The following is a 20,967-nucleotide window of genomic DNA, read 5'->3' on the forward strand; positions in this document are numbered from 1 at the left end:
ACAAGCCTTATCCACGTCAAGTTTAACACGGATAACAAATGAAAGCGTACTGTAGTCATAGTAATATCTCAAACAGGAACTTTTTAATAGACCAAAAATGACAGCTTGTTCCATTGGCTGTTAGTGAGAGTGGTGAGCATATCCCCTCTCCTATCTTACCTCGTATGACTCGCCAGCTTTTAAGTTGAGTTGTCTGAACTGCGTCCACGTTCCAGTATTTGGGTTAACAGTAAATGTTCCAGCTGAGCCCAGCTTTGCTATCACTACTCCATAGTACTCAACTTGGCCAATTTGATACCAATCAAAGAAGAGTGCCTTCTCAGTTGCAACCGTCTGAAATTTGAAATAATTTTGTTGCCATTATTAATGATTAAATGCACAGTTTGTTAACTTCCGATCTGTACAATCATAAAAATGACATTCGAGAAGAGTAGTTTATGATTTTTGCTTATTTTAGCATAAAAACTCTTGATTAGTCGCATTCAGGAGAAGAAAAGCTAGCATCTGATTCACCTCTTCTATTCATCTTTATGCTTTGAATAGAAATGTATCTAAAAATAGCTGCCCAAAAGGATACCCTTCAATACAATTAAAGATTGGTTTTCATTAAATCCTGCTGCAAATTATCTCGCGTAAAATGTGATTTTGATTTTTTTGTAAAACTTGTTTAGTAAGCTGTACTACTAATATGCATTGAAATGATTTCCCAAATAGCTATCATTAAAAAAGAAAAAAGATACTGATAATCAAGATTTTTGTCTTGAGACTGTTTCAAAAAGAATTTCAATCAATGTTCGAATATTGATTGAAATTCTTTTTAAAACAGTCTCAAGACAAAATTCTTGATTATCAGATCCAGTTTGGTCCCAAATATTATTTTCCGACAATAGTATCTAAATCGAAAAGTTTTTCATGTAGAAAAAACCCTTGCACAATTTATGAAAACCAAATTTTTGCATTAAAACGTTTCGAAACAGATATAATCTGCTGAAAAACATGAGGAAAATCTGGTGAAGAAATCTAGAAGCAATGTAATGAAAGTATTATGTTAGATGCCTGCAGTTAATTATGAAAGTTTTTTTGTTAGTTGCTGATAATTTGGGTTCGAAAAATCTACATTTCCAAATATTAACACCATTGTTTAATGATTTGAATTGAAACCGACGGTTACACAGCTTCATTTTCTTATCTTGCCCAGAACGATGTGAGTTTTTCACTTAGATCAGAGTAATTTATGGAAGAAGGATTTTCCTTGCAAAAAACTCTGCATCATAATTTTCCCATCCAATTGCATTTCCTTGTAGAGCATACCATTTATCAATAGTGTCATTACCAAAGAGATTACATCCTTAATCAACCTATAATAAAATTTTAACAAAAATTTGTAAAATATGGTACCGCTGAGACAGACTATTTGAAAAATATTTTTGGAAAAAGCAAATCTCATTTTTAAATTTTTTGGTGTACAAAAAGGCAACTCAATCGGTTTTGTTCCATGAATTCCAAACCTCAATTATTTTTTGAAAATTTTCAACAAAAAAAACTACATATCTTCCCGGACTAGAGTCTCAGAGCACTTTAGCGCTAAACCAGCATATTTCAAGAGTAAAAATTAAATTCAGCTCTAAAAAATTGCATCTCCAGAATATTTCAAGTTCCACTATGTGCAGTTTTTTTTCAATACAATTATATTCAGGTCATACCATTTGCCTATGCTAATTTTTTGCTGTATAGTGTGATAAATACTCATGCACCAAAGTTAGGTCTGACCAACATAAAGTCATACTTTTATACGCTCCTTATTCTTAAGTTAGGTTTTGGGTAATTACCAGAAAAGCCACTTAGCTCAGTGGTTACGGCTCCCTAAGAAAAGTAAAGGTTTCAAGTACCCACGCGGAAATTCGAAGCACATATGAAGCAAGCCTTGTTGGCGGGAGTTAAGGTGAACACAATATTTTTCGTGCATTAAATTTTACTAAAAAAATCAAGACTAGCCAGTCTAAATTGTGACTGACGTGAACAGAGTACTTGCCATCCAGAAAAACAAAACAGAACCCTTCGGATTGTAACTTGAAAATTTTCATGAATTTCAGACAAAATTAATTTATCTCAAAACTGTCCGTAAGATTATTGATCATAAAATTTTACGTTTAATAATGGTTTTTTAAGCAGGCCTTAAATATCATTTTGCAACCCACAATTTTTTCATCTTTCGAAAAGGCACCAATATTTAACAAGAATTAGATTTTCGCGGGAAAACAGATTAAAAACAAATGAACTATATTTAATAATGAGGTCTTTGACTCGATTGTGTGAAAAAAAAATTGGCCTCCGACGTTTTTCGTGGAGAAATGAATGAATAACTAATTGTTCGTCCTTGCTTAGTAAACACAAATCAATAATTGAAAAAAAATTAAACAAAATATAAACAAAATAGTTTACAGTTTTTAGAAATTTCAGCAAAAATTTACAGGTCACATATTTTTTGGGGTATTTGTGAAACTAATGCATTAGCAGCCAGTTATTTATAATAATAAAAGCATACTATTTTTTTTAAGTAAGCCATAAATTAAAGTCCAAGAAATTGAATCAAAACCAAAACTTTATTGTTATTGACAAAAGAAGGGCAACTCTCTGAGGTTATGAAAAACACACAATCTTACGCACAGTAGAATGAACAAATCATATTCTGAAAGATAATAATTATGAGAAACTGAATTTGTCTTTGAAACATTCCCTGGTCGAGGTGTCGCCGTTAAAAATTGCTACAAGATGTAAGACTTGCGGTGAATTTGAGTAAAAATGTAAGATTTGCGTTCAATGCGATGAATGCGATAAAAAAAACTTTTAAGCGGTGAAAAATTTTTCACCGCTTAAGCGATAAAAGTAAATTTTTCATCGCTACCACCAAAATGCATTAAAAAATTTTTGCAGCTACCGGCAGAATGCGGCGAAAAAAAAATTTTTCACCGCTAAAATTGCAAATCTTACAAATATTCACCGCGCTAATTTCAACGCTTATAATAAATTCGCAGGAAATAGCGTTGAATTAAGTGACAGATGGTGAAGTGGAATAGGAAAATAGGAAGTTGATGACATGCAGGAGGTGAGAGGTTCGAACCTTTGTACGGGAGTTTCTTTTTTGTAAGAAATCCGGTGAATGCGGCGGAAAAAAAATTCACCAATAAAAACCGCAAAAATTCACCGCACTGAACGTTAAAAGGTGCCGGGGCTTCGGGGTGAAAAAAGTTTTTTTTCCACCACTATTCACCACTAATCTTACATTATTTTTTTAATCAAATATCGACCCGAGGTGCCAGCCATTCAATCACGTACATGAGTATTCAGACGCCTAACCATGTCCAATTAATTTATCCCAAAATGCATTTATAGCCAACAAAGCCTCTTCATATTGAGACTAAGCAACAAAACAAAAAAAACTTAAAAGCATTGGTGAAAATCAAAAACCTAGTGGATGCATATTATTTACACACCCAGACACACTGGCATTTTTAAAATAAATATATACCAGATAATGTCACCTTATCTGTATCTCGGAAAAACTCTCTAAAACCATTAAGACATTATATTGTGCCTTGTTTAATTATGAAACACCATGTGGTGACATCTAGTATTAATATGACCCAGTGATAAGTAAAAAGAAACGAAACAATCAAAGGAACCAAATTAAATAAAAACTGTTTTTTTACATTTGAGCAAACTGTTTGACTAAGAAAGAGCATTGAAATTAAACGGAAATTTTAAAATAAAGTAAATTTTATATTATAGCTTAGTTCACAAAGCAAAAAAAAAGTGTTAGCTTTATGACTAAGTAAAGAATATTAGGTATATTTCCAAGTATAGCCCCGCCAAGTTATTAGTCATATTACATTTAGACCCCCAATTTTGGCGTATGTACTTTAATGAGGGAACTATAGTTTCGCGGGGAAGGCATAATGGGAAAGACTCCTAAAACTAGTCGTTATGAACGGAAACCAGCACTAATCTTCATTTATGCCCCAGTAGAAAGTCGTTACGACTCGTCATTAAAGAGATTAAAAAATAAGACAGTCAAGAGAACATTAAATTATCGACAAAGTGCGCTTTAAAGAAGTACAGTTTATATCCACCCTATTGTAACTTCCTCTTATTCTTTAAGTAAAAAGCATTGGAAATTTCAGTAAAAACCAAATGAAAGTTGAGTAATTTATTTTATTTCCTTGAACAATTACCCTTTGATTTATTTATTAAAGAGCATTTATCAATTACTGAGGAAGAAATGCAACAACATGGATGGTGAAGTATCTTCCAGCGATTTTTCAAATACTGCAACAGGTATGAGTGGTGATACTGTTTTGACTAAAAAAGTTGATGAACTATCGAAAGTAGTGTCCGATTTAATAGACACGAACAAAAAACAGGAACGAAAAATTATTGATCTCGAAAAAAAACAGGTTGAAATAAACGACAGACTGAGAGCTCAGGAACGTTACACAAGCAAGGACTGTGTTATAATCTGCAATCCACCCTTTGACTCAAGAGACAGTCGAAATGTGTTGCGAAACGCATTGAAATTTTTTGAAAATTTTCTGAATATCAAACTGGACGAAAACAGAATTAAAGCAAGTCATATATTACCCGGCACCGCAGCAAATGGATGCCCAGAGTCAGTGATCTGCAGGTTTGTCTATTTTGACGAAAAAGATAGGGTTTTTGGTGCAAAGAGGAAACTTAAGAATATCAGGAGTCCATTAAATAATCTTAATTTATACATTAATGAAAGACTGCCTAAATATGAAGCATAAATAAACAGTGAGGCGAAGAAAATGGGAATGATTACGTCAACAAAAAAATTGTACAGTGTCAGTTATGGTTAAGAATCTGCAAAATGAAACATCCTTTAGAGCAGTAAATAACGTGGACGAATTGAATAAAATCCAAAATCCTGTTTTACGGGAGAGTGGACGCAACAAGCGAAAATTTATGAAGGAAGCGGAAGAGCTCTCATGTGAAAAGGGTCAAGAGAGGTTTTCACCTGATAACAAGAGACCAGTGAAAAAATGAACTCCATAGCGTAACTCCATACATTAACAGTGGAAATTTTTTGTTCTGATTATTAAATAATTTTTTGTAGTAAATTTCATAATAACCGCACACAGTAGCAGTACTAAAACAATGAGACTATAATGTTCCTACTCATTCATTTTGCTCGCAATATTCGCAGCAAGATGGGATGGTAGTAAGTTTAAGGCATATGTCTTCTTTCATTTTAGACTTCTTATCTCATTGTCCTATTTCTCATTGTCCTAGCAAGTTCTCATTGTCCTTTTAGCTCGCGATATTCGCAGCTGAATGGTAAGATGAGAAAATTTTAGGGGTATACCTGTCGCCTTACGTAGAAAAATCAAACCCCTTCCTGCTTACAGTATGCGCAGCAAAGAGACAATTTAGATGGAAATTTTAAAATGTTTTAGTGGCAATATATGTCTAGCGATATCCGCAGACAAAGCTGCCTTAGATGATTTGCACTTTTAGGGTTTTCATTAAAAGAATTTTTTTTAGAATTAAAAAGTCAAAGTTTGCGATATCCGCAACTCTGAAATTAAATTAGGTTAGAAAAAGAAATAAACTCAGTTTTTTTATTGTGGAGGCCTGCGATATCCGCGGTCATTCACATTCATACATTCAAATTGATTTTTTTTTCTTCTTTTTTCTTTTTACTCTATCTTTTGTCCAAATTTACAAGTTTTAGATTTCTCTCTTTTTTAGGTTTGACAAAAATGCATTTGAAACCCTGATAGAGAATTAAAAATTGGTAATGTGTTCAAGGGAAAAAAAATTCAAAATGAGTGCAAACAAAATAATCTTGCAAAACATCAGATCGATCTACAAAAATTTGAACGAGTTTGAAGTGTTGATAAAACAACAGGAGAGTCAACCTTTAGCAACATGTTTGACGGAAACGTGGCTTAAGGACCAATCTAACACAAAGTGCGTTAACTTTGATGGCTACCAGGAGATTGCTACAAGCAACCGAAATACCTCTAAAGGAGGAGGGGTTGGGATCTTTGTAAGATTGGATTTAGAACAAACAAGTATTAAAAAGTTTGGCTGTACCAGTATTCAAATTCTAACTGTGAAAATCAACATAAAAAAATGCCAAAAGTTTTTTATTAACAGTGATCTATATCAAACCAAATACAAGTATAAATGAAATATCGGAAACTTTGCAGATGTTTTTTGAAGAACTAACTCCGGAACCGGAACGGTTACACATTGTTTGCGGAGATTTTAACATTGACCATAGTAGCAATAACATCAAGCTTACAAAATTAAAAGACATTTTTAGTTCTTACAACTTAAGGAATATGTCTAACGTTGGGTATACTAGAGAAAGCGCAAAGTCGAGAACTAATATTGACGTAGTTTACTGCTCGAAGACAGTAGAAATTGAAATCATCAAGTCAGCTGTAACGGATCACTATACTGTCCAAATCGTGTTCTCTGAATACGTGGAAAAGACTGTACCACTGAAAAACAAAGTTTACAGGGATTGGACGGCTCTTGAAAACCACTTAATTTTAGAAAAAAATGGTTCTTAAAATAAGAGACAAATTAGGCAGACTTATGTCGCACTTTTTTACTTTGGATTGTGATCTTGCTTTTGAAAAGTTTCAAGAGGCTATCATTGAGGAAGTTGACAATTACATTCCATTGAAAAAATCAAAACCTTCTCAGCAACCAAATTGGATTGACAACAGTATAAAAAATTTAGCAGCAAAAAAACAGAGCTTATTCCAGACGTTCTTGAGACACAAAAATAATAAAAACAAGGAGAAGTTCAATAAAATCAGGAATAAAATGAGAAAGAAAATAAAAGAAAACAAAAGAATCTATTATCAGAAAATGTTGCACAGAAACGCACAAAAGAGTTCCAGCAGCTTTTTTAATACAATGAGAACATTGAGTGGAAATACGCAAAAAGAACAAGAAGAGTTGTCAGAGAAACAGGTTGAAGGTTTCAACATTTACTTCACAGCTATCGGAAAAATTTTATCGAATAAATTAATTGATCCTGGAAAAAACGGAAGACAAAAAAGAACTTTAAACAGCATGTTTTTGACCTCAGCAAATGAAGCCGAAATATCACTAGTCATTAAAAAATTGAAAAATAATTATAGCACTGATTGTGACGGTCTCAACAACTTTATACTTAAAAAAATAGAAAATGCTATAGTTCCTACATTGACGTTTCTAGTCAATAAGTGTTTCGAAAAAGGAACTTTCCCAAAATGTTTGAAAAAAGCAGTAGTAATTCCTATACATAAGTGCGGGAATGCTTACGAAGCTCAGAACTACAGGCTAATTAGTTTATTACCAACGATTGGAAAAATACTAGAAAAATTACTCTGTGATCGAATGACCGCATTCCTCGAGAAATATGATTTGCTTAATAAAAATCAATTTGGGTTCCGACAAAAAAGAGGGACTACTGATGCATTAGTTAATTTCCTCGAGGGAATCAGAGAAGACTGGGAAAATGGATTTAAAGAAGTGAAGGCTGTCTTCATAGATCTGAAGAAAGCATTTGATACAGTTGAACAAAATTTGCTCCTTTAAAAGCTAGAAAACATAGGAAAGAGAGGACCTGTAAATAAATTACTGAAATCTTATCTGAGTGACAGACAACAATGAGTCAAATCGGTTGAGTTTAGGTCGGAATTCTTACCAATAGAATATGGAGTGCCGCAGGGCTCGGTGCTAGGACCACTGCTCTTTCTAGTTTATATAAATGATATTCAGGAGTTCTGCGGTGACTCAACTGCAATTTTGTTTGCTGATGACGCTGTTTTGAAGCAAAGTGTGTATTTAAGTAAAGAAAAATTTGAGAAGTCATTAGAATCTGTAGCCGACTTTTTTTTGCAAAACAAACTGACACTCAATTTAGAAAAAACGCATCTTGTGAATTTGAACGCAATCAGAAAATCTTCTCAACAAGAGATAATTTTGCAGAATGATGCAATCTGTCAAAAAACGTCTTTAAAATACTTAGGAGTACATATTGACGAAAAACTTAATTTTAATCGGCATATCCTCGAATTATGTGCGAAACTGTCCAAATTTTCTGGATTGTTTTATAAATTGAGATCAATTTTAACAACTGCACAGCTTCTTGTAACATATAAAGTTTACGTACAACCAATACTAAATTATGGTGTTTTAGTCTACGGAACCAGTAGCAAGACAACACTTCAGCCTCTAGAAGCAAAAGTAAAACAAATTGCCAGAACCATTTTTAAAAAGAGAAAAACGGAGTCAACACTGCAAAATCGAGAAAAGTATAAAATGCATTCGATCAAAGATTTGCACATTTTTGAACTGTTTAAAAAACTAACAGAGATACTTAGATCAGAATGCGAAATAAATAGTCTAAATTTGCTTATAACAAAGAAAGAAATAGAGTCAGTTGAGTTAAAAAGAACATCATCCCGTCAGTTAAAAAGTACAAACGCGGTTAGTGGACTTAGCCCTAAACGACTAGGAGTAAGAATAAGAAAATTGTTAAATTTTATATTAAAATTTAACCCCAATTTCATTTCAGAAGTACAAATCTTGAGTAAAAAAGAATTGAAACGTTATCAGTTTAGTTATAGAGACAATTACATTAGCAATAACCAACAATTAGTTTCGTTAATATATTGAGCCGATCATTTCAAATCCTTAGCATCTTTAGCATCTGACAATCTGTCTTTTAAAGTTTCTTAGTACTGCTACTGGCATCACTTGACGAGGACCATCTGACCTTTTGATGACCTATCAAGTAAGTGGCGGTTCTGTGCGGCCTAGTTTGTACAGCAATGCCAACTTACTTGAAAACAATTTATTATTATTATTATTATTATCAAAAACTGAAAAATTTTTCAGCAAGTTTTGAAAACAAGTAGTAGTAGTAAAATCATCAAAACCAGTAGCCACTATATGAATCCTTTAACTACTTTTGTTCACTTCTCATTTTGAAACCTGTCAGACTTAAGGATGTTCTATGTGAAAAGTCACTAAAGTGAACAATTCGGTGCAAAACGGAAAATTTCAATGATGTTTTAGGAGAAATAAAACAGTAACTTCATATTGAATTCTGAAATGAGCGCTGTCTGAAAATTATTAGCGCTTGAAACCTCATTCTCTTTTTCTGTCTTTACTTACAGTGACGGAAATTACTATTCCAATTTGACTTCTCAGTGACATCAAATTTTGTGAACAAATGCGTGAACGGATTATAACAAACGGAAGATTGTGGCATCGACTTGAGCTCAAACTTAACTTACAACCTGGTTATCCGCTAACTACACTAATAAAGATTTTTACTTCGTTAAACGATTCTATTTGAGACAACAAACGGAGGATATAATTTAGAAGGAAAAACAAAATCTAAATACATATTCTTGGAAATTTATCACAAGTCGCAACAAAGCTTTGTTTATAACCAAATGTCTGATATAGTTGGTTTATGTTCGTCAATTGACTATTGTTTGAAAAGAAACAATACGTCTCCAGAAAGAAGGAAACCCGAGCAAAAATTTGAAAAGTAATAACAATAATTTAAAATCTGGCAAAATTTTTGTAACAACCTCGAAATTTTTCCCAACTTTAAGAAATAGTTCTTGTTTATTCATTGGGCCCCACATGACGCCTAAACGCAACAATATCAAAGAAACAGAGAAAAAGACAAAAACTGCAAAAAAAATTGCAAGTTTGATTTATTTATGAAAATCTGTTCAATCAATTTTTTTTATCTGTTAACGGTAACCCTATAACTTGAAGTAAAAAGACAATAAAAATGTACTGAAAGTCAGAAAAGCAGAAAAATGAAGCAAAAAGACGTCAAAAAATCTACAATTGAGCAAAAATTTCGGTCACTGATTAAAGACAGCGCAAAAATTTACACTATTTTTGTCACTTTTCTTTAATATAACGTAAATTGAGATGAATCATATCAAAAGTAAAAAATCACAAAGTAATACTAAATTCAATAAAAAAAATACCCTCGACACCAACAACCTCGAAAAAGAGCAAAAAAAATGCAAAAATTACCTTAGACAGTGATATAATAAAAATTGCCCAAGATTGCGGCTAAAAAACTAATAGATGAATGAGATGACAAAAAAATCTCCAGAAGTAAAATTGTATGTTAACATCGTTCAGAAGAACCAATTTTCACGGAAGAAACTGAAAAGAATTTAAAAAAATATAAAATTTCCCCATAAAATTTTGGTTGCTTTGCGAAACTTTTTCTCACATTTTATTCTCGTCTCTTCTCAAAATGCCGCATTATTAGAAAATCACGCTCCTCTCTGGTCTTCATTTAGCTCAACCACTTGCTAAACACTTATTTAAACAAAAAAGTCCGTCAACTTAAACAAAATATTAATATTAGGTCAAATAACAAAATATACATTACCCAAGTGAAAGTAAATCTTAACGAGGAATTTTCAAATTTTTGAAATTCAATTTCTGTTTCATCTATATCAAGTGCCCACACACAGAAACCAAGCAAAAGAGCAATTAGAAGAATAATGTTGCTTGCACAGTAGTAGACGTCACTGTTTTTGTGAGAAACAAGAAAACTTGGAAAACGATCTGCAAAGTTTCTGCAAAAATTCTGCAATAATTTTGATACAAAAATTTCGGCAAAAGATGCTGCGGAGCAGCATTTGGTTTTTAGTCTGCAGCGGATATAACAGTAGCCTGCTCTCAGCTTTCTTTTTCTGTTATTCCCAACAATTTCATTTTATTGAGCATGATCACTCTTTTTGTTGTCTATGGCCACTTTTTTGTCTGCACCCGTACCGAACTTCAACCCTAAATAAATCAGTACTATCTAAATGGGACCCCAGGAGTTCAAATGGGTCCATAATGGGTCCATAATGGGTCCACAATGGGTCCATAATGGGTGCATAATGGGTGCTTCTAGGCCTTTTTTCAACAGTTTTACGTGGGTCGAATTAATCTCAAACTACCAGCGAGCGTTTGGTTTTGTTAGTAGCGAGCTGGGGCTTAGAGATGCTATCACTAGGGGGACTGGAGTGGGTGTGTGTGTATGTGTTTGTGAGAGAGAGAGAGAGAGAGAGAGAGAGAGAGAGAGAGAGAGAGAGAGAGAGAGAGAGAGACGGGGGTGGCGTCAAGCAATGAGGGGGTTGTCAAACGATGGGTTGGGAGGGGGTAGGGTTTGGTTTGGGAGGAATGGAAGAGATGTTCAGGTCACCTGCAGATTGGGGATGGACGCGAGGATTTTTTGACGTTTTTTTTGCTGTTTTGGACCTTTTCCGGCTATTTTTGACGCTTTTTTATTTACTTTATATGATTTTTGTCGGCTATTTTTGGTTATTTTTTGGTTATTCTTGATTGTCGAGAATTGGATTAAGAATTGCCAAGCCTTGGCCAAGACATGCAGAAGACGTACAGTTCTGAAATGTGTTATGATCATAGCTCTGAGTCAGTACTGATACCTGGACCTGCAATTAGAATTGCCCAGTTTTGTAATTGACATGTGTTAAGTGCGGGCAACCTTCACAAGGTACTATCATTTCACCAGAAAATATTGTGCTAAAATGCGCTGAGTTTTCAAAAAAATGGAGCTCATTTTCAAACTGGCTATGGTCAACCTGCATCTATGATTAAGTAACAGCTCATCCTCACACAGACAGCCTCAGGCTGGGAGGCTGGAATCAAACTTTTTTTTATCATTTCACAGTCAATCACACACCTCTATATCACGCTTTATCTAATTGAAATGTGTATTGTTGCAACCTACCGAACATACCAAACAAGCCGAACATACCGACGATTTATTACGTGGAAAACCAAATATACCGAACTTTTCTTGCGTCGTTTTTGTTCGGTCTTCTGGACTAGGGTGAAAACTTACTGTCTCTGAGTCTCCAAATGAGAGCTTGAAGTGGTTCCTGACACCTCCTGGATCGTCTTCCAGAGGAGCAGCTGGCACAGTGCCCTTCAAATAGGACAATTGAGTCAACTGCGGATAAGAGCCCCTGGATCTCACTTCCAGAGATAGGGTGTGGCACGTTCCAGGGACCAAACCATTGCGCTGATAGTTGAAGTCCAACCTGGAAGTTACCCCCTGTCTGACTTAATTCCAGATAAGAGTAGTAAATATAGGGAGCACTGGGAAAGGGGGGGTTATCATGCCATGGGGATAATAGGGTATAGATTTGCATGGGGATAATAGGGTATAGATTTGCATGGGGATAATAGGGTATAGATTTGCATGGGGATAATAGGGTATAGATTTGCATGGGGATAATAGGGTATAGATTTGCATGGGGATAATAGGGTATAGATTTGCATGTGGATAATATGGAATGATCCTTAGCCATGGGATAATAGGGTATGCATGCGGATAGTCTAAATTTAGTTTTATGGCGTATGGATTATTACATGGGATAATATCGTATGGATTATTTGCATGGTGAAAAAAGTTAATGTATTTACATGTACGGAAACAATATGGGGGAAGAGCGAAGCGCGAGGACAAAACAATTGGGGAGGCAAGTAAGGAAAAAATAAATTCATTTTGAAAAACTTTGGTGAAGGGAATGGCATCAACGATTGCGACGGTAGACATAAAAAGTATTCACGAAAACTATTTATTTTTGAAAGAAAATTATCCTGATTATGGAGAAAGATTTGTGTACTTTTTAGCAACTTGTTTGCATTTGGATCCCAACATTGATCTTGACATTGCTCTTAAACTTCGTCCCTATGGGGGAATAATTGGTATTGATAATTCGTCGCTGGACAAATATTTCAAATCTTTCAAAATTTTGAGATTGCATGCTATTCTTCATGACGCTGCGGGTTTCGTTTATGAGTTTAGCGAAAAAGGACCGGGTTACTCATACGTTTTACCTTGTCCAGTAACAAACGAGTATCTTGGTCACGTGACCGGCCTTGCATTTTGTCTTTACGCGAAAACTTTCAAAGGACGATTGTTCAGTATGTTGGAATGCTAAAATCACGAGCGGTTGTTCTCGACTTTGAAGGTTTTTGGAATAAATCTGGCTTCATAGTTAAAGAACTTGCTATTGCTACTGAGAACTTTATCGACATAATTTCTTTTCTACCTCCCAATTCATACAGAACGCTCTCGTCAAGTGATCAAAAGTCTTACAAGTGGGTTTCTAAGTTTTTGCACGGTCTCCTCTGGGAAACCGGAGAATATCCTTACTGCTATTTGCAACAAATCATAGACAGCATTATTCTTCGATTTCCATTAGCGGTATTTTACGCCAAGGGCAAAGAGAAAACAAGTACTCTCACGGAACTACTTCAAAAAAACGTAATAAATTTAGAGATATTGTCTTGTCCAAAAGTTGAACATTTGAAGTTGTATCGTGAAACTCCTGTTTGCAACCTACATGCACTGAGTTGCCCAAAAAGACAGAAGAGCAGGCATTGCGCGAGGAAGAAAGCCCTGTTGTTCTATCACTGGTTGATGAATGAATCGACGTCCAGAGAAGACAAATCCATCACTGCTTCAAGTGAGTTTATCTCCAAGTTTGACAGTCTACAGTTGCATAGCGCCCGACAATCAATTGACTGTAACACTAGTCAAGGAGGAAAGAATTGACTCTCGTGGACAAACAATTCTGAGAAAACAGCAGGTTGTGTGTGGTGGCGCTGAAATAGAAGCTTTTAAGAAATATCTTTCTCTTGTGGAATACTTTCAATTGTACCATGTCTATACAAGAGAAAATGCAAAGACTGAAACAAACCCCTTTACCTATGCCCAAGCGTGCAGTACCAATTCTGATGTCTCTGGACGATGAGAGTCTTCCCAAAGAAATCAAGCGGCGGGTGAAAGAAAACGATGTAGAGTCCATTGTTTTCAGAGATAAAGTAGACTCAATAAATGCAAACTATACAATCACTTACAGAAATGATGACAAAGACTCTGAATATGTGTTGTATGAAATATATATCGCTGGATAATTTTGTAACAAGTTTGCAATTGATTTTTCACAAATATATTTTTAAAATGAGTCAAGCAGAAGATCAGTTGGATTCGGGCGGAGGTATAACTGACTTGGTTTTCGACGCCGAGCACCAAGAAAGACAGTCTTGGAGGTTCTGTATTTCGAGATTACCTCGATCAGAAGTGGTATATTTTACACAAATTTCAATAATAATATTTCTCATAACTGTTTCTCTGATCAAATTTGTCTTTTTCAAACTTGATTGCGAAGAATCAACATTTTGGTTTTCTCTACTCTCGTGCACAGTTGGGTACGCTCTTCCTAATCCCAAGTTATGAAGAAAATAATTTCAACTTCTGACAGGTTGTTCATGGCTGTTTGCGGGCCATCGTGTTGCGGAAAAACTGAGCTGATTTTCAAAATGTTACTACATGGCACTTTTTCTCCAGAGTTTCAAAAAATCTTATATTTTTATCAGCATGATCAGCCAAATTATCAGTCATTAGAGAAAAAATTGAACGTAGAATTCAAACAGTTTTCTGGTTTTGAACTCGTTTCAGAGTTAGAAAACTGTCTGCTTGTTTTTGACGATTCATGTGAAGAAATTTTCAACGACAAGGAGTTTTCTAAATTAGCAACTGCGGGGCGACATAGAAACATTAGTGTGATATATGTTAAACACAACTTGTTTCAACAGAGCAAATGGTCTAGAACAATTGATTTGAATACAACACACATAATTTTGTTCAAATCACCACGAGACACACAGCAAATTAATTTTATTGGTCGACAACTGAATAACACACAATTTTTGAAGGAAAGTTATGAGCTAGCAATCAGGAAGCAGTTTGGTCATTTGTTAATCGACTTAGATCCAAAAACATCCGACGTCTTACGTTACTGTTCAAATATTGTTCCTCCAGGTCCATCAATTTTCTATCTTCCATCAGCTAAAGCTGTTATCACCAACTTAACTGATGAGAGAGAAAGAACTATGTATGCTGCGGCAGATGCTAGATACATCGGACTCAAAAGTAGGAAAAATAATCAAGACAGCCCCAAATAAGTTCATTAAATTCCTTTGCGAGTGCTTACTCAATATTGTCAATGGAAACGTTCCAGTTAATAAAACCAAATTAGAAGGTTACGAGAAATCATTCAAAACACTATTATCTAATCAAACAAGTTTGAAACTAAAGAGGAAACTTTTAGCCAAAGAAACAGAATTGGTGAGAATTGTTGGATTTTCTTGCTATCGATACTTGACAAAAGAATAATGCATACGGAAGAATTCATTTTAATTCCAAAACGAATGTTTTTGTCACATCAACCTGTAAAAAATGAAATTTTGGAAAACCCTAATTATGAACAGAAGGCAGCTCAACTATCACTATTTCAAAGGAATCCATCTGAAAAATCACAAAAAGAAGAAAAGCCTGTTGAAACTATGAGCAGTGTTTACGAAAACAAGGAGGCTACTAAAGAAGAAACATCAAAACCAGTCAGCGAAGACAGTGAGATTGAACCAATATTAAAGAAACAAAAAATTTCTCAATTTGAGTCTATAATATCTGAACTTGAACCAATGGAGAAAAACAAAATTAAGCGATCTGAAATCTTACTTGAACACATTATGCAATCTGACGTCATTTTCATTGGAGGAAACGATGTACTTCATATCAATAAAGAACCACTGGGCGTTAAAGTTTCTACTTTTTTGTATAATTTACAGCAAAGCACAAAAAAAATTGACATTAAAAAGTACTCAAAAATTTTGACTGCTCTCGATATATCACCACATTTAGTTGCAAACACTTATGCCAAGCAAATCTTGGAAAATTCGTCAGAAAGTGAACAAGAATTCTACCCAAGCCGAGAAAAACCCCGCAGTAGTGGATCCAAATCAAACCCAACAAGAGATTACGAAGAAACAAGTGACGAAACGACAGACAAAAAAGAGACCAGTCAAAAGAAATGGTCTTTCTTCTCCTGAGGTAAAACGTTTAGAACAACTTTATTTAAAAGGACCAGCTTCCTATGGAAGCACAAAACGCTTACATAATCAGAGCAAGCTACCATTAGGCAAAGTGCAGTCCTACTTGGAGACAAAACCGTCTTTCACAAAGTACCGTTCAATTCGATTAAAATTTCCCCGGCTTAAAGTTTTTGTAAAGGACATTAATGAGATTTGGTCATTGGATTTTGCGCACGTTCACAAACTAGCAAAATATAACCGTAACATAAAATATCTCTTGGTAGCAGTTGACTGTCTATCAAGATATTTGCGTGTGGAACCCTTGGAAAAAAACTATGCGACGGAAACAGCTGAAGCATTCCAAAAGATGATCAAAAATAAGCAGCCTGAAAAAGTGTGGGTTGACGATGGTAAAGTGTTTCTTGGAGCTTTCAAACAATTGTGCAACAAACGTGGAATTCATTTATACAGTACTTTCAGCGAAAAAAAGTCTGCATTTGCTGAGAGGAACATTAGGTCACTAAAAAAGATAATTCATCGGTACCTTGAAGAAAAGTGGACATATTCCTACATTGACCAATTAGACCAATTTGTGAAAACAATCAATTCGAGAGTAAATCGGGTAACTAAACTTGCCCCAAATAAAGTTACCAAAAAGGATGTGCCGCGGTTAGTGTCATTGATCGCGCAAAAAAGCACAACTCAGAAGCCCAAGTTTTACATTGGGGATTTTGTGAGAATAGTTAAAAAGGACAAAGCTTTCCGGAAAAGTTATAAGCAATCATTCACAGACGAAGTCTTTGAAATAACGGGAATACCTACATTAAACCCACCAACATACTCTTTAGTCGACGCTAACAACGAACCAATTCAAGGAAAATTTTATCAACCAGAATTACAACTTGTCAGGCTCCCTCTCGTTGAAAATGTCCAATAACCGGTTTGAAGACGAGTTTACAGTTCACGTGGTTTCATCAGCTTCAATGGAAATATTTGATTCAAACACACTTGCATCATTTCGGATTTTTTTTAATGACGAAATCCAACTTTCAGGTGATTGGCGAGTGGCGCTAAGTGAAATCATATTCCCAACAAAAATAGAAAATATTGTAAACGGAAATCTGACTGTATACAACTTAAAAGATTATGAAGATTCCCAAAGATGTCTTCTGGAGCCAATGTTATTTCTAGACATTATAGCGGGCAAAAACTAGCTTTTATGCCAGGAACATTTGATACGGTGGCGCAACTTCTTGCCACAATTAAGCGCACAGTTGGATTACCCAATTTCTCTTTCAGAGAAATTAAGAGCTCTGGAAAATACGAAGTTTTGCTAGGGAAATATGAGGGAATTACGTTTCCCAGTGAAGAAATCCCCAGCATCATTGGCTTTGAAGGTATTCCTGACGGTAACGGAATTCATATTGGGTACAAAATGAATCCAAATGAAAACAGGCTTATGAAAAGTGATGATACAAAAGCATATTATGGGGAATTTCCAGCCAACCTTTGTGCTGGAAAGCACCTTATTTTCATCTATACAAACATAATTGAATACCAATACGTCGGTGACACTAAGGCGCCTCTTTTGAGAGTCATTGATTCAAAACAACGTCTGAAGAACGGTAGTGTATGTGAGCTTGAACCAACTCATCGGATCGTTTTTACAAATTTAGACTACAAAAAACTTTTGACCAACACAATTCAATCAATTTCAATTGAACTGCGGACGGAAACAGGACAATTAGTTCCGTTTTCGGGAACTGGAAAAGTTATTCTAACACTACAATTCAAAAAGTTTTCCCAATAAAATGGATTCTTACTATGCTAATCAAGCGACGTCTTTGCCTCATTTCTCTGGACATTATCGACAAAGAGGAAGTGGTTTTGGAGCTTTAGCTGCAGGAATTGGACGTGTTGCACTTCCCCTAGCACGTCGCTTCATTTTGCCAACTGCTAAACGTATCGGGAAAGAGCTCCTGAAACAAAGTGTACCAGAGATTCTCGATGTAGTGGGCAACAAAAAATCTCCTAAACAAGCAATTAAGAACACAATTTCAAAAACTGTTAAAAAACAGACTGGCGGATCTCGACGAATTACTTCACGTCGGAGGAAATCAATACGAGGCAAGCCAATGAAAGTAGGCGAGAAACGCAGAAAGACCATTTCAACGCATAGAGCACCAAAAAGAAGTCGGTCGGATTTTTTTTGCTAAAGTGAACGATGATCGCTAATTTGTTACCCTCAGAAGCAACTCACAGCTCATTGGATTTATTTGAAAAACCCTCACTGCTGGTGACTTTTGATGGTAGTTTTTGTCAAAAATTGGGTCCAATCTACAGCCCAAACGGACCCATGTTAGAATTTGAAGTCGCTGGTGACAGAAACAACTTCATTGATTTACAAAAAATTTTCCTCGAAGTTAAATGTAAAATTGTCCAGTCTTCTGAAGCTGATTTGAAATATGACGCTACAGCCGCCGCTGACATTACAAAAACAGATTCTCCCTACTTTTGCAATAATGTGTTACATTCACTATTCTCTGATTGTACAGTTTCTGCTAATGGCCTGAAAATTTCGAACGCTAACGGAAATTATGCTCACAAAAGTTTCATTGAGACCGAGTTCTCACATAATAAAGATGCAAAAAATACATGGCTGGCCTGTCAGGGATACTCTTATGAGGAAAACCCGGGAACGCTATCAACTGCAGAAGTGAACAGAAGAAAAACTTTGGTGAGACAATCAGCTGAATGCACATTCTATGGCAAAATTGCTGTAGACTTTTTCACTTGCGACAGACATCTGCTAAGTGGTGTGACACTTCGAATTGCATTCAGACGCTCAATTGATGATTTTGTTATAATGTCTGATGATGCTGCGAAACAATACAAAGTAAAAATTGTCGAAGCTAATTTGTATGTGCGGAAGATGACCCTCAATGACACTGTTGTGTCCGCCATTGAGAAAACATTATTGAGTAGTCCCGCCTCCTATCCTTACCTTGAAACGCTCACAAAAACGTTTCTGGCTTCAACGGGTCTACACAGCTGGAAACAAGAAGATATATTTGCGAGAGAACCAATTCGCCGACTGGCGATCTGCTTAAATACAACTGAAGCTTTTCTGGGTAACAACCGGCAAAATCCATTTCATTTCCGAAAATTCAACCTAGAGCAGATTTATGTATATCGAAACGGTTTGCCTGTGGCAGATAGTCCAATATCTACAGCTGACGACAAACGTCTTTACTTTAATACAATATCGGATCTAGCTTACATTGATAATGGACATGGAATAAGTTTGACAGATTACCCAAACCATTTTATAATGGTTTTTGATTTGACCAGTACCCAACAAGCATCCCATGACATTATTCACCCTGAACTGACAAACTGTTCAATATCTGTTGAGTTAAAATTTTCTGTGGCCTTACCAAACAATATTGAAATTTTCATTATTGGTGAAAAAGCTAGTACAATTTTTGTTGATAGTGCAAGAAGAGTATCAAAGAATCACATTTTGACAAACTAAAAAAATGGACGAAGATGATATCAATGATTTTATTCAAAGATGTGCTTTACTCAACCATAAATTTCTGGGTGTCTTCGCTGCAAATAATTTTCCCCAAAAGTTGAAACCAAACAGTTTCCTAATTGTTAACGCAGCAACTGCAGAAAGTTTTGGCACCCATTGGTTACTATTGTGCCAGAAAGAGGAGGATGATCAATTGTTCTTCGCTGATCCTCTCGGACAGTCTATTTCGTCATACAAAGATGTCTACCAAAGAATAATTTCTCTAGAAGAAAATGCAAAAATTTATCAGTTACTGAAGGATCAGCCAATTCAAAGTAAAAACTCAAAACTTTGTGGACTTTTTTGTATTTATATTGCTCATTATATTTTTAACTCACAAAAAATTGTAAAACTGAGTGATGCTCAATTAATTCGCTTTGCTTTTCATATGCTGTATTAACCCTTCCTTGATTGCAATAAATTATTTTTTCAAAATTTAATTTTTTCTTCGTACACAAGGCGAACACTCAACAAATCAGTATCAATATTTAATTTTCCATATCCACTAACAAAAATATCCATAATTTGACAAAAAGCACCAGAATGAGGACCAGACAAAATGTTTTCAACTCTTCGGATAGTTTCACTATTAACCAAATCAGTTTGAACTTGTTTCGATAAAGGACGGGCGTTGTAGATCGTCTTTTGAGCAACTACTGTCATCTTCGCACAGAGTTTTTGATTTATATTCACTTGTTTTGCATTGCTAATTTTCATATTATTGTGGCAGGCAAAAGCTGGCAGTTGTTTGCGTACTGTCTGTGAGTCAACTTTATCTGCGGAGCTGTTGAATTCAACCGCCAATTTGAGCTTTGTAAAAACGTCTCCATTAGTCTCCAAAGTTGTTGCAGTCGAAAATAAAAATTTGAAGGTTGTAAAAATACAAGGCACAGGAAAATTTTGCTTTCTTTTCAAAGTTTCCTTTTCGAAAGTTGTTGTATCAAGCAAAACGTGATAATGGTTAGTTACTAAGCCGCAAAACTCAGAATCAAAATGGGCACACACTGCATAAACATTTGTGTTAGAAAGGGTAGGTTTCTCTTCGACAATCTGAAACTTGAACTGTTTTTGAAATTGTTTAAAGTAATGTGGTGAACGCTCGTACATCGCCTCAACCATTTTTGTTGCTGGTCTTGGAAATTTCTTCTGACTTTTGTTGGAATCGTGGTTTTTTTGCTGGAGGGGGTTTTGTTGATTCCTCTTCTGTGAACTGAGAGCGTATATCTGCTGACTTTTCAATCAAGTTCTCAAATTCTTGAACAGTTAGAGAAACTCTCTGCTGAAATTCGTAATCGCTTTCCGCTTTCTTGAACAATTTTAGAAACACATAGCTACCCGTCCTTTCATACGTTTTCACAGTTGCTCTGATCAAGCGCTTATCAGTTTTCGAAATGTCGAAATAACAATCGCCGAAATCTGTG

At 35.2% G+C, this 20,967-nt stretch overlaps 1 protein-coding gene across 1 annotated transcript in view; it reads right to left on the reverse strand.

Annotated features, from left to right (window-relative positions):
* LOC142346155 (uncharacterized) overlaps nt 1-20,967 on the reverse strand; it is a 132,420-nt gene that overhangs the window by 2,988 nt on the left and 108,465 nt on the right. The window contains exons 18-19 of the mRNA XM_075398664.1: nt 11,927-12,125; nt 160-333 (exon numbers count right to left, since the gene is read on the reverse strand). Of these exons, the coding sequence (XP_075254779.1) occupies nt 160-333; nt 11,927-12,125 (373 nt within the window). The remainder of the gene's footprint in view (nt 1-159; nt 334-11,926; nt 12,126-20,967) is intronic.

Source organism: Convolutriloba macropyga, chromosome 9 (genome assembly GCF_964194025.1).
Source record: "Convolutriloba macropyga chromosome 9, txConMacr16.3, whole genome shotgun sequence".
NCBI classification, from domain to species: domain Eukaryota; kingdom Metazoa; phylum Xenacoelomorpha; order Acoela; family Convolutidae; genus Convolutriloba; species Convolutriloba macropyga.